At 51.8% G+C, this 14,223-nt stretch overlaps 1 protein-coding gene across 1 annotated transcript in view; it reads right to left on the bottom strand.

Annotated features, from left to right (window-relative positions):
* Positions 1-13,934, bottom strand: part of LOC142302011 (hepatic lectin-like) — an 82,471-nt gene extending 68,537 nt beyond the window's left edge. The window contains exon 1 of the mRNA XM_075343085.1: positions 13,799-13,934. Within this exon, the coding sequence (XP_075199200.1) occupies positions 13,799-13,856 (58 nt within the window). The 5' untranslated portion in view covers positions 13,857-13,934. The remainder of the gene's footprint in view (positions 1-13,798) is intronic.
* Positions 13,935-14,223: the final 289 nt, after the last annotated feature.

The raw sequence follows: 14,223 nt of genomic DNA, 5'->3' as shown, positions 1-14,223 counted from the left end.
TCAGGCAGAGTCCGGAACCGATGGAGCGAGAAGACGGGTCACCACAGGGATCTGAGATGGTATGAACTGACGGGATGGCAGACCGTCACCGTTCGGGGTTCGGGTATCGTCAGGACCGGTTGGCGAGGCAGGAGCGGCTCTAGGAGAGAGATAGGTAAGTATACCAGAAGACACAAGGAGACCTGACTCCTAGCTTAGCAAAACACGAAGAACAGGCCCCGCCCACTTGGAAAGGATCTCCCTATATACCCTGTACCTGATTCTTCAATATCCTGTTGGAGGATGCTGGCCCTTTAAGAGAGGGTCAATGACCGCACGCGCGCCCTAATGCGCATGCACGAGGCCCGGGTGCCAGAAGCCAGAGCAGGGAGCGGTGAACAGGAGGCAGGAGAGCCGGGCTGGAGCAGAGTTGCCGACGGGCGCCGGGAGCGGGGACCGGGCTGCCTGGGGACCGCAGGTGATGGGGCATGGAGGCTGTGGAGCGGGGGACGCCTGGCAGAGGAGCCGGGGAGCGTGGCAGGGGAGCCGGGGAGCGTGGCAGGGGAGCCGGGGAGCGTGACAGGGGAGCCGGGGAGCGTGACAGTACCCCCTCCCCCACGCCCCCCTCCCCGCAACCTGGACAGGAAGGCACGTATCAGGGGAGTACCCACATTCTCCCGGGGTTCCCAGGACCTATCCTCAGGACCATACTCTGCCCAGTCCACCAGGAAGAACTGTCGGCCCTGTACGGTTTTCATGGCCACGATATCCCTTACCGCATAGATGTCATCATCAGCAATAGGAGGAGGAGCAGAACTGGCAGCAGCGGAGAAGGGACCAAGGACAACCGGCTTGAGCAGGGAGACGTGGAAGGAGTTGGGTATTCTCATTGTGGCCGGGAGCTGCAGCTTGTAGGAGACCTCATTTATTTTGCTGAGGACTTTAAACGGCCCGATGTAGCGAGGACCCAGGTTGTATGATGGTAGCTTCAATCGGACGCACTTGGAAGCAAGCCAGACCAGATCTCCTGGAGAGAAACACGGAGGATCCAGACGCCTCTTGTCTGCGTGTCTCTTCATCCGCAGGGAAGCACGTCCAAGGGACGTCTTGACAGAGTCCCAAATTGTTGTAAAGTCACGGACTACAGCATCAGCAGCAGGGACATCCGAGGAAGAGGATACAGGTAAAGGGACGGAAGGCTGAAGTCCGTAAATGACATGGAAGGGAGAGCTGGAGGAGGACTCACTGAAGTGGTGGTTATGGGAGAATTCAGCCCAAGGAAGAAGCGTGGACCAGTCGTCGTGATGGGCGTTAACGTAGTGACGTAAGAAGGAGGTCAAGGTCTGATTGACTCGTTCCACTTGGCCATTTGACTGAGGATGGTAGGCTGAAGAAAAGTCCAGAGTCACTCCCAGATGTTTGCAGAGAGCCCTCCAGAAGCGGGAGGTAAACTGAGTTCCTCTGTCGGACACAATGTGTGATGGAAAGCCATGCAACCGGAAGATGTGCTGTATGTAGGCGTCAGCGAGTTCCTGGGCAGAGGGCAGTCCAGCCATAGGGACGAAATGAGCCATCTTGGAGAAACGGTCCACCACGACCCATATGACTGTGTGTCCGGAGGACAGGGGCAAGTCTGTAATAAAGTCCATTGCAATGTGTTGCCACGGAACGGAGGGTATAGGCAGAGGCAGAAGATGACCATATGGCAGGTGTTTGGGCGTCTTGTTCCTGGCACAAGAGGAGCAGGCTGAGACAAAAGAAGCGACGTCCGTGCGAAGGGATGGCCACCAGTAGTGACGTACAATTGTACTCCATGTTTTCTTCTGACCAGCATGGCCGGCTATTTTCGAGGCATGGCCCCAGTGCAACACTTTTTGCCTGTCAGTCTCAGAGACATAGGTCTTCCCAGTCGGTATCTGGGCCAGGGTGACAGGGGCCACCGGAATGATTTTACTTGGGCAGATGATGGGCTGGGATGTCTCCTCCTCCTGTTCCATGGGCATGAATGACCTGGACAAGGCATCTGCTCGCACATTCTTGTCCGCGGGTCAAAAATGGAGCTGAAAATCGAACCTGGCAAAGAACAAGGACCACCTGGCTTGCCGTGGGTTCAGTCGCTGAGCGGACCGCAGGTATTCCAGGTTCTTGTGGTCCGTGTAAATGATCACGGGGTACACTGCTCCCTCCAGAAGGTAGCGCCATTCCTCCAGAGCCAGTTTGACTGCTAATGGCTCTCGGTCACCGATGGTGTAGTTGCGTTCAGGCGCTGAAAAGCCCTTGGAGTAGAAACCGCAAGTAACCATCTTCCTGGAGGAGGACTTCTGCATGAGCACTGCTCCGGCTCCCGAGGAGGAGGCATCCACCTCCAAGGTGAACTGTCGGTTTAACTCAGGACGGTGGAGCACAGGGGAGGAAGCAAATGCCTGTTTCAGGGAGCCAAACGCGGCGTCGGCCGCAGGTGACCAGTCCTTTGGATTAGCCCCCTTCTTGGTCAAGGCGGAGAGAGGTGCAGTCAGGGCAGAGAAGTGAGGGATGAACTGACGGTAATAGTTTGCGAATCCAAGAAAGCGTTGGATTGCCTTCAGTCCGGAAGGAGGGGGCCAGTTGAGAATGGAAGAGACCTTCTCCGGGTCCATCTGCAGGCCGGTATCGGAGATTACGTAACCCAGGAAGGGAAGAGAAGACTGCTCGAAGACACACTTCTCGTACTTGGCGTACAGCCGATTCTCTCTCAGTCTTTGCAGTACCAGCTGCACGTTCTCTCTGTGGGTCTGGAGGTCCGGAGAGAAGACCAGGATATAATCAAGATACACCACCACACAGACGTAGAGAAGGTCCCGGAACACGTCGTTCACCAATTCCTGAAAGACTGCTGGTGCATTACACAGGCCGAAGGGCATCACACAGTATTCATAGTGCCCATCGTGAGTATTGAATGCGGTCTCCCATTCGTCCCCAGAGCGGATGCGGACCAGGTTGTAGGCACCCCGAAGATCCAACTTGGTAAACACACGAGCTCCTCTAAGCCGATCAAACAATTCGGGGATGAGCGGCAGGGGGTATTTATTTTTCACGGTGATTTGATTCAATCCCCGGTAGTCAATGCATGGGCGTGGGTCTCCCTCTTTCTTCTTAACGAAGAAGAAGCCTGCTCCAGCAGGAGAGGAGGATCTCCGAATGAATCCCCTTGCCAGGTTCTCCGTGATGTAGGCAGACATGGCCCTTGTTTCAGAAGGAGACAGAGGATATATCCGTCCTCGAGGTGGTGTAGTTCCCGGGAGTAGGTCGATGGCACAGTCATAAGGACGATGTGGCGGCAGTACCTCTGACTCCTTTTTATCAAAGACGTCCGCGAAGGACCAATAGGCCGAGGGCAGTCCCGGTAGGGACTCCGGAACCGGAGGTCATTAGATGGGCTGTATAGTCTTCAGACAGTTCTCGTGGCAGGAGGAGCCCCATCGGGTGATTTCACCAGTACACCAGCTGACTGACGGTTCGTGTGTCCGTAACCAGGGGAGTCCCAGCAGGATTTGATGAGACATGTGTGGGAGGACGTAGAGAGCGATGTTCTCGGTGTGCAGGGCACCGATACGTAGTTCCACCGGCTTGGTGATCCACGAGATGGTGTCAGAGAGGGGTCTCCTATCTACAGAGGCAATCACGAGGGGTTTGTCGAGTGGAGTAACAGGCACCTGGTACTTGTCCACCGTGGCCTGCTGGATGAAATTGCCTGCTGCCCCGGAATCGAGGTACGCCTCGGCCGTGAACCGCGTCTCTCCCGTTGTTACTTGAACAGTCCACGTAACCGGGTCTTAGAGAGTCCCAGCACCTAGGGTGGCCTCTCCTACCAACCCTAGGCTTTGGAGTTTCCCGGCCTCTCTGGACAGGAACGTAGCAGGTGTGTGCCCTCTCCGCAGTAGAAGCAGAGGCCCTTGGCGAGCCGTTCTGCTCGGTGTTGTTCGGACTGCCGCAAACGGTCAATCTGCATGGGCTCGTGGACAGAGACACCAGACGACGCTGACTGAAGTACGGCGGGCTTCTGCGGAGGAGAGGAATGCCGTATCGGACGTCTCTCATGGGACACCTCTTTGGATCGATCCTGGAATCTGAGGTCCACGCGGGTGGCTAGTGCGATCAAGGCATCCAGGGTGGAAGGAACATCGCGGCCTGCCAGCTCGTCCTTAATACGACTGGAGAGTCCTTCCCAGAAGGCGGCGGTGAGGGCTTCATTGTTCCACCCCAATTCTGAGGCCAAAGTGCGGAAGCGGATGGCATACTGCCCCACCATCATGGTCCCCTGACGTAGCCTGAGGAGTGATGAGGCGGATGCGGCGGCACGTCCGGGTTCGTCAAAGGTGGTTCTAAACGCCTGCAGGAAGTCCTGGATGTTAGTGGTCACAGGGTCCTCCTTCTCTCACAAGGGGTTCATCCAGGCCAGTGCCTCACCCTCTAGATGGGACATCACAAACGCCACCTTGGCTTGGTCGGAGGCAAACAGGTGCGGAAGCAGCTTGAAATGGAGGGAGCACTGGTTTAAGAATCCTCTGCAGGTCTTGGGATCTCCGGCATATCGGGGGGGAGAGGCCAAGCGGAGTTTAGAAGCTTCCGAGGTAGCCGCCACCGGAACCGTGGCCGTGGACTGTGCAGTAGTAGCCTGAGATGCCAGGGACGTGGCAGTCGCTTGCAGCGTGTTCAGGCGGGTATCCACCGAGGACATGAAGGCCAGCATGTGGGACTGGGTCTCGCGCTGTCGTACGAGTTCCTGCTGCAAGGTGCCCAGCTGGGTTGCTAGTGCTTCGGCGGGATCCATGGCCTGTTCTTACTGTTAGGGCCAGGTGGACGGGCAGACCCAGGAGGTGGATCCACTGGGCTGAACACCTCACCGAAGGCAAGGTGCCCGGTAGCCGGAGCACTACGGGTAGCAGGACAGTCCGTTCAGAGGAGTGGAGTGTAGAAGTCCCTGGGACCACGGAGTCACTGAAGGTAGTCCGGGTGACGGAGCTCAGGTTCGGAGGCCGAGATGACGTCAGGCAGAGTCCGGAACCGATGGAGCGAGAAGACGGGTCACCACAGGGATCGGAGATGGTATGAACTGACGGGATGGCAGACCATCACCGTTCGGGGTTCGGGTATCGTCAGGACTGGTTGGCGAGGCAGGAGCGGCTCTAGGAGAGAGATAGGTAAGTATACCAGAAGACACAAGGAGACCTGACTCCTAGCTTAGCAAAACACGAAGAACAGGCCCCGCCCACTTGGAAAGGATCTCCCTATATACCCTGTACCTGATTCTTCAATATCCTGTTGGAGGACACTGGCCCTTTAAGAGAGGGTCAATGACCGCGCGCGCGCCCTAATGCGCATGCGCGAGGCCCGGGTGCCAGAAGCCAGAGCAGGGAGCGGTGAACAGGAGGCAGGAGAGCCGGGCTGGAGCAGAGTTGCCGACGGGCGCCGGGAGCGGGGACCGGGCTGCCTGGGGACCGCAGGTGATGGGGCATGGAGGCTGTGGAGCGGGGGACGCCTGGCAGAGGAGCCGGGGAGCGTGGCAGGGGAGCCGGGGAGCGTGGCAGGGGAGCCGGGGAGCGTGACAGGGAAGCGTGGCAGGGGAACCGGGGAGCGTGACAGGGGAGCCGGGGAGCGTGACAATATGCGGAAGGAAGGAGGTGGGCGGGATGTTTACGTCCTGCTCATTTCCGCCCCTCCGCTCCTATTGGCCGCCTGCCGTGTGACGTCGCAGTGACGCCGCACGACCCGCCCCCTTAACAAGGAGGCGGGTCGCCGGCCAGAGCGACGGTCGCAGGACAGGTGAGTCCATGTGAAGCTGCCGTAGCGATAATGTTCGCTACGGCAGCTATCACAAGGATATCGCTGCTGCGACGGGGGCGGGGACTATCGCGCTCAGCATCGCAGCATCACGCTGCGATGTCGCAGCGTGCAAAGTACCCCTAAGGCTACCACCCCACCTCTATTGATGATCAGATCATTAGAGCAACAAGGACTCCTAGAAGTAAACTGCTTCAATACAAACAAAAAGAGCAAAATAGTCGAGTACCTCTGGTGGTGGTGACCTACAACCCACAGCTTGAGGTACTGAGAAAAACGGCTAAGAAACTTCACTACATTTTACACAAGAATATTCAAAGATCCACCATTGCTATGCTACAGGCAACCTCCTAATTTAAGGAGCATCATGATCAGAAGCTCAATGCCCTCAGACACACCAAGAGGAACTTATCCCTACAATGTAAAGAGCTGCAAAACCTGCACTCATGTAGAGACCAAAGTCCGGATACAGATCCCTAACACACAGAAGGACTATAAAATTCCTGGGACATTCACATGCTCCTCATCCAACGTGGTGTACGTAATCCTGTGCACTATATGTCCTATTGGGGGCCTCTATTTTGGAGAAACAGGAGAGAGACTAAGGGGTACTTTGCACACTACGACATCGGAAGCCGATGCTGCGATGCCGTGCGCGATAGTCCCCGCACCCGTCGCAGCTGCGATATCTTGTGATTGCTGCCGTAGCAAACATTATCGCTACGGCAGCTTCACATGCACTCACCTGCCCTGCGACGTCGCTCTGGCCGGTGAACTGCCTCTTTTATAAGGGGGCGGGACGTGCGGCGTCACAGCGACGTCACACGGCAGGCGGCCAATAGAAGCGGAGGGGCGGAGATGAGAGGGACGTAAACATCCCACCCACCTCCTTCCTTCTCATTGTCGGTGGACGCAGGTAAGGTGATGTTCCTCACTCCTACGGCTTCACACAGAGCGATGTGTGCTGCCTGCTGGAACGAGGAACAACATCGAACCATCTCTGCTGCGAAATTATGGAAATGTCGGACCCTACACCGATCATATGATAACGACGCTTTTGCGCTCGTTAATCGTATGTAAAAGGATTCACATACTGCGATGTCGACAGCGACGCCGGATGTGCATCACTTTCGATTTGACCCCACCGATATCGCACCCGTGATGTCGTAGTGTGCAAAGTACCCCTAAGAGGAAGAATGAGATCTCACCGGCACACAATAACAGATAAAAAAAAACATTTACCTGTGGCCAAACATTTCTGTGCTTCAGGACACAACATAAACCACATGAAAGTAGTCATATTTAAAAGGCAACTTCAGATCACAAAATCATCGAAGGGTCTGGGAGTACAAATTCATTAAAATATTTAACTCTGTTCACACAGGACTCAGCCTGTCAGGAGGATTTATGACACACTACAAAATCTGATGAGTCTAATCCAAAGACTGCTAGGGCACAAGACCTCCGATCCTACATGGATATTGGGACAATAAACCTTTCACACCACTAATCAAAGCTAATTAAGGATTCACTCTCTAAGCTCAGTGTTTGTTTATTTAAACATCCTTTTATTATGCCATCCCTCTGCTCTGTTTGTGTATATATTTGTGTTTCTTGAGATATTTTGTCATACCATGCCTGATGAAGGGACCTGAGATATCTCGAAAGCTTGCATTGTAACACGATTTTATTTTATTTTAGTTAGCCATTAAAAGGTATCACAACAAGATTATAATTTTGTTTCTCTCACTGAGAACAATCAATCATTTTTCAACTGGTTAACACGGTACCAAAACGTCTCTTGTAACCCTAACTGTGGAGATCAAACACAAGCAGGTAGAAGGTGGAAAAGCTGTGGAGCCTCGCAGAGATTGTCTGTGTTGTAGTTACATAGTAAGTGGGGGTGAGTAGGATTCGCTATATCTCATGTGCTACCCCAATGGCTTATAGACGATCACAGAGGAGCAAGTGTGACGACCTGGACCACAGGGGTCACAGGTAATAACACCTACCACATTACACACACACCCCCATCCCCTGTGAGGACACACCCGTCACCCAAAAGGGAGACCTGATGCCTCCCTCAGGGCCAGTAGGGCACACCAGGTGGGCGGAGTCAGGCGGAAAGGCACGCCCACCGAGGAGACTACTGTCTTGAGGCAGGAAGTAAAAGAAGTTAAGTTCTAGAGAGAGTGTTGACAGGAGTTGTAGAGCTGTCAGGGACCCCGGTAGGAGCCTGGGACCCTTGAACCGTCAGGCAGGCAGACGGTGATGGCCGTCTGCAGGAGTACCGGTACAGCAACCGGCGGAATCGTAGGGACCGGGCCAGGGTTGGAGCCCGCCGGCCCTGAACCGAGGAGTCAACCGTGTACCGGAGCACCAGAAACCGGGTACTCAGACCCCATCCTAGCTTAGAAGCTACTGAGTTTAGGCAAATTGACTGATTGCTGGCTGGACCTCACGGGTTCATCCACACCCAAAGTCCCGAAAGAAGGCAAAAGCCCACCGATACCGGGTGAGTGCCACCGCCAAGTGCCAAACACCCGACGGGCCAGCGCCTGCGGGCAACCAAGGGCTCCTCCGGCAGCTAAACGCCGGGGAGCGGGCTACCACTGTCCAGGCAGGGGAGCCGAACAACCACAACAAGAGGTGCAAGGGAAAGGGGCCACCATCAACCTCACAGGGGACACCAGCAGCCGGCTGCGGGACCCGACCATACCCGAACTTTGGTTTACCAGTGACTCTGAGTGTGACTTAATCGTGAGTACACCAGTGTCATCCAGGCATGATACTGCACCGCAGCACGGCACCCTGCACCCCGACAGCAACACCGTCGCCAGCGTCCCCACCACCGGGCCCTGGGACACACCGCCCCTACCCACGGAGGGGCTAACATCTAGGCTGCTGCCGCAACACCGATCCCGGATGAGCCCACCTTCACTCCAGCCACAGCGGGGGTGCATCGCGTCACCACGACCCGTGGGTGGCGTCACGACCCGTTGGAACGACAGCGCGGCCCACCTGGCTGCGCGCCTTGTCCCACACCACCACCACCCCACTGCCTCCCCTTTAACAGAGCGACGTGGCCCCCGGTCCGGAGGCGCTCGTGCCACCGACAACCCGAGCCCGGACCTCGAGAGGCTCGGCCCAGGCAGCGGAGAAGCGGCCGGGCCCCTCTCAGGGCGGTACACAAGCGGGAAGCTCCAGCTAGTACTGCTGTTGTTTTAGTTATACCCTAGTGATGTTGCACAAAATAACTGCCAATATGGAGGACAAGTATTGCCACCAGGTAAGGGAGCAAAGAAGCGTATCCCTGTAAAAATTGCATTTAACAATTTAGTAATGTTTACCCAAATACAAAGTGCAAAAATCTATGCCGGAGGGAGTTTGAATGCTGATATCTGACAGTAAAGTGGTAATCCAGGTGAGAAAGGACAGTAGATGATGCCTGTGTGCGGGACAGGCAATATCTATGAGCGGGATGGTAACGATGTGAGTAGGATGCATGAGATGCACAAGATTGGCACACAAGCTATTGCAGTATATCAGTGGCCCATGGGCTGCACAATGCCATGCCTGTTCCACTTCTTGATATCACCGCTATCTGCATCCTCACCCTAGGACGCGCATCCAGCTAAATGTATTCCAGCACAGAGACATGCCACCTTCATTTGCAGCAAAACACACCACTGACCAATCAAATGTCAGCAACGGATGCTGGCGAGCCCATAACAGGCCCGATGACATGTTGTAAATCCACCTTTAGCTTTCAACACGGCCCGAATCCTTCTGGGCTCTTGGTCTGATTCTCTTCTACACGTTTCCAATGTTGGTGTATAATTGTCAGCTCACTTGGGGATGTATACAGCTTTTTCTTCACCTCTACCCGCAAGTGTTGGATTGGGTTGAGGTCTGGGGACTGTGGGGACAATCCAGCTCCTCTACTTCATTACCATTTAATCATTTCTTCGCCAAGCTTGACAAATACTAATTATCTTGTAGGAGCACTATGTCGTTCTTTTCATACCCAGAGTATTCGAGTGTATGAAGTAGCTCATCTTGTAGGATACTCACATATAGCTCAACATTGAGACCGCCATCCATCCTGGTCAAGTATCCAATGCTTTTGGTTATGAAACACCCCCATATCATCAGGCTCCTTCTTTCCTTCCTTCCTTCCTTCCTTTTCTTCCAGACCCACTTGCACCCATCAGAGCCATCTACTGATCCCCCAGGAGGTCTTTCTCTTTCAGAGCGTAATAATAACATCATAATGACAGAGGCCGATAAATGCAGTGCAAGAGCTGTCTTAAGCCTGCTTTACACGCTGCAATGTATCTTACAATGTGTCGGCGGGGTCACGTCATAAGTGACGCACATCCGGCATTGTAAGGTACATTGCAGTGTGTGACAGGTACGTGCGATTGTGATTGAACGGTAAAACGTTCATCGCACGCATATCGTACCTTTCTCTAGAATTGCACGTCAGATTGTTCATCGTACCCGGGGTAGCGCACATTGTAGTGTGTGACACCCCGGGAACGATGAACAGATCTTACCTACGTCCTGCGGCTCCCGGCCCACAATGCGGAAGGAAGGAGGTGGGCGGGATGTTTACGTCCCGCTCAGCTCCGCCCCTCCGCTTCTATTGGCCGGCTGCCGCGTGACGTCGATGTGATGCTGAACGTCCCTCCCACTCCAGGAAGTGGACGTTCGCCGCCCACATCGAGGTCGTATGGAAGGTAAGTACGTGTGATGGGGGTTAATCGTTTGTGCGGCACGTTCAACAAATTGAACATGCCACAAATACAATGGGGGCATTGCAAATCGCATACGATATTGTATGCGAAATTGCAACGTGTAAAGCAGGCTTTAGATTATTAATTTGTATAAAAAGGTTAATGAACAGCTTTTGGGTGACACTGCCACTTTTTCTAAGTTTACATCTAACCCCACTAATGTCTATGATGATATGTTGATAGAATTGATGAGCTGAGAATTGATTTTTATTAAAGAAAACAAAATGATTTGATGGTTCCTGAATGCCCGAAAATGCTCCATTTCCACTGATTGCCCATAGTACACAGAATGTCTTTTTTGTATTTTTTTTTTTTTACTAGGTTAGTAATGGGGATGTCTGATAGCAAAAAAGGAGAAAATGTGCATATGAGAATACCAGAAACTCAAATGAGGGGAGAATACCTGACCTATAAATGCAAAATACCAACATTTATTGTGAAAGATATGCCCAAATATAAAAACATTTTAAAAAAACGAGTCTCGCATGAAATATAGAGACAAGCAAACTCCCATCAAATCCCCATTACCCGGTATAAACCTAATAATTGTGATCAGGATGAATAACGTGTCACAAAAAAACAGATGCAAAATCAATAATCTCAAAGGTCAAAAATGCATATAAAGAAATATACTTGCAAATAAGCACCAGGTACATTGAAGATCATATAGTGTAATAGGAAAATATTGAAATATACACCCAACAATAATATGGTACCCAAAAAAAGATAAAACAGGTGAGAGGGGAGTAGGGACTAGTTAGCCTCACGCATTACGAAAGCAGGTGGGAAGGTGTATTTAAATAATTAGCTCTACCCGGTATGGGCAGGTATGGTCGGCACGGCAGAGACAAATAGGTATGGGAAGGTGGACATAGGTACAGGTGACTGTAACGGGACAGGAGCATGGGACCTGACAACTAGCTAGCATACTGGGACACTGAATAACTAAGGACATTGCGAAGGAACCTTCCCTAATGGGAGGGTACCTTAAATACATAGTACCTCTCAGCCATAGGCTGAGAGGCATTACTGGGAAATGGCACGCTGGCCCTTTGAGAGGAGGGCCAGTGTGGGTGTGTGTGCCCTAAACACATTCCCGGTGAGCCTGTATGGTGTGCACAGGCCTTGGGGGGAGGAGAAAGCAGGAGCATACGTGAACGGCTGCAGGGCAGTGGGGGAGGATGCAACCTGGTTGAGGCGGTGAGTAAATCGGCGCCCCTGGAAGGACGCCGACGCTAAAATATTTATTTTTATTTGTTTTTACTTGTATGTCAATTTGAGGAGCTTTGTAAATATGTAAAACAGAGCCAAAATATCTGACCTAGTCATTCAAAATACATACTGGCTTGTTAAAATGGTTGTCTGATCTCATGAGAAAAGTCTGCAGGCACTATATGACTGCACACTGCCGAACTGTGACAGTGTGTGCTGTGCACACTGTGATGATCATCTGTTAGTTCCCATAAATTCAAGTTACTGCATCTGTGTGTTTTGATATGGATACGACCTCAAGTATGCAAATGGGCATCTATGTGATCTCGTTGATGTTCATTTACACGGTGAATACCGGAGAATTGGGACATTGTGAACACCACATGTTGTCGGGATCCATGAGAAGCAACACATTGTTTTCTTACAATTGTTGCAAAAAAGTTGCAGTTCAACCTCAATCGTGGCAAAAAAATAAAATAATGTATTGTAGCTGCAACTTGTGAACACACCCTTTGTAGTCTTGTTATTGCTGATTGCAACTTACAAGCAGGAGTGACCAGTGCTGCCTCCAGGTTGTTGTGGGCCCCACGGGAAAAAATCTCACTGGACCCCATACACATACACAGAAATCTACACATAGAGCTATATATACATATTTAAAGACAAAGTTATAAAAATACATCTAAATAGACATAAATCTATACATAGCCATATACAGTGACAACATAGATACACATCATTCATGCGCACACAGACACAGACATATTAGAGATATTATTAATATGGAGAAGCCGGCAGCAGCCTCATTCACCTCCCCCTGCTTGTCCCTTGTTCAGCTCCTCCTGGGCATGTGTCTGTGCCACACTGATTGTGGCCATTACTAACAGACATAGCTATACACAGACCACAGTGATTCTGCTGCATCACAGGAGGGGCTGATACATCACAGGAGGGGCTTGGGACATACACATTACTGGGGCATACAGCTTTGAGGGGGCACACAGCTTTAAAGGGGGCATTCAGCTCTGGGGTGTGGGAACATACAGCTCTGTGGGAGGAACATACAGCTCTGGGGGGGAATACAGCACTGGAGTGGGGGGACATACAGCTCTGCAGTGGTATACAACACTGGGGTTGGGGTGCAAACAGCTCTGGGGGTGTACAACACTGGGGTGGGGAGACATACAGCTCTGGAGGTATACAGCACTGGGATGGGGGAGAAACAGTTGGATATACAGCACTGGGGTGGGGGGGATGTATAGCTCTGGTGACTATACAGCACTGGGGTGGGGGGGACATACAGCTCTGGGGGGTATTTAGCACTGAGGTGGGGGGTTACATACAGCTCTGGGAGGGTATACAGCAGTTGGTTGTGGGGACATACACCTCTGGGGATATACAGTACTGGGGTGGGGCGACATACAGCTCATTGGCACGTTAGTGCTGCGGTACCGTTCTCTCTTCATCTGTGGGACGGGAGTGCACGGCACACTAGCTCCGCCGACAGGTGAACTTTAAAGCCGCTTTAATGCTTAACACAGCATGCACATGCAGATTTAAAGAGCCGGCAGCCAGGAAAATGCAGCTCCAGAACCAAGCAGTACGGTCTCCGAGGGCCACAGAATACATAACCCCTGCCGATAGAGTGCGCCGGGTGCTGACGCCGGCCCTGGGTGTCACTCATTAAAGGGGTTGTCACCTTTCAGAATACTTTCCTTCATAAGCTGCGAAGGTTATAAAAAAAACCCCCTAAAGCCAGTTTCGTATCTTTCCTTTTGTAGGTAAGGAATAGTCTGTACCTGGGGGGGGGTAAGTAAAGCTCGCTTTGTTTAATTCTAACTACTGCAGCCGATAAATAAAGATTTTTTAGAAGGGGACAACTTCTCTAAGGTGGGTAACATAAAAGGCAATAAATTATACAGTGATAAAGATGTAGAATATCAAAAAACAACTACAAGTTATAAAAAAGGAGAGTAAATGATGGTTACCTGATTGTTTTTCATCTTCATAAAGTCTCTCATGGTCGATGCTGCTCTCGGACTCCATATTAAGGGATGAAATGATGAAATACTCCAGTGGTTTTATGCTTAGATTTGCTGAATCAGAGAGGAAGTGTCCGAGATGAAAACATGTTTTTCTTTTATATCTATAGCCGAATTATAATCCATTTCCAGTAACGGTCTCATGCATCTTGTGACTTGTCTCTGTGAATTCCCTTGGTATTGGTCATAACATTTCTACTTCCAAGGTATTTCGGCAGACAGTCAGATACATGAGCAGTATCGAGTTGAGTTTGCACACACCTACAGCATATAACATGGAGTTTTAGAATACATTTTGTGTATCAGAGATGAGTAAATCAGTTTGAGCCAAAGAGAATCCCAACTAGCCTCTATTTTGTTGATTTTGTAGA

This window comes from Anomaloglossus baeobatrachus, chromosome 4 (genome assembly GCF_048569485.1).
Source record: "Anomaloglossus baeobatrachus isolate aAnoBae1 chromosome 4, aAnoBae1.hap1, whole genome shotgun sequence".
Taxonomy (NCBI): domain Eukaryota; kingdom Metazoa; phylum Chordata; class Amphibia; order Anura; family Aromobatidae; genus Anomaloglossus; species Anomaloglossus baeobatrachus.
This window is presented reverse-complemented; position numbering and strand designations above follow the sequence as displayed.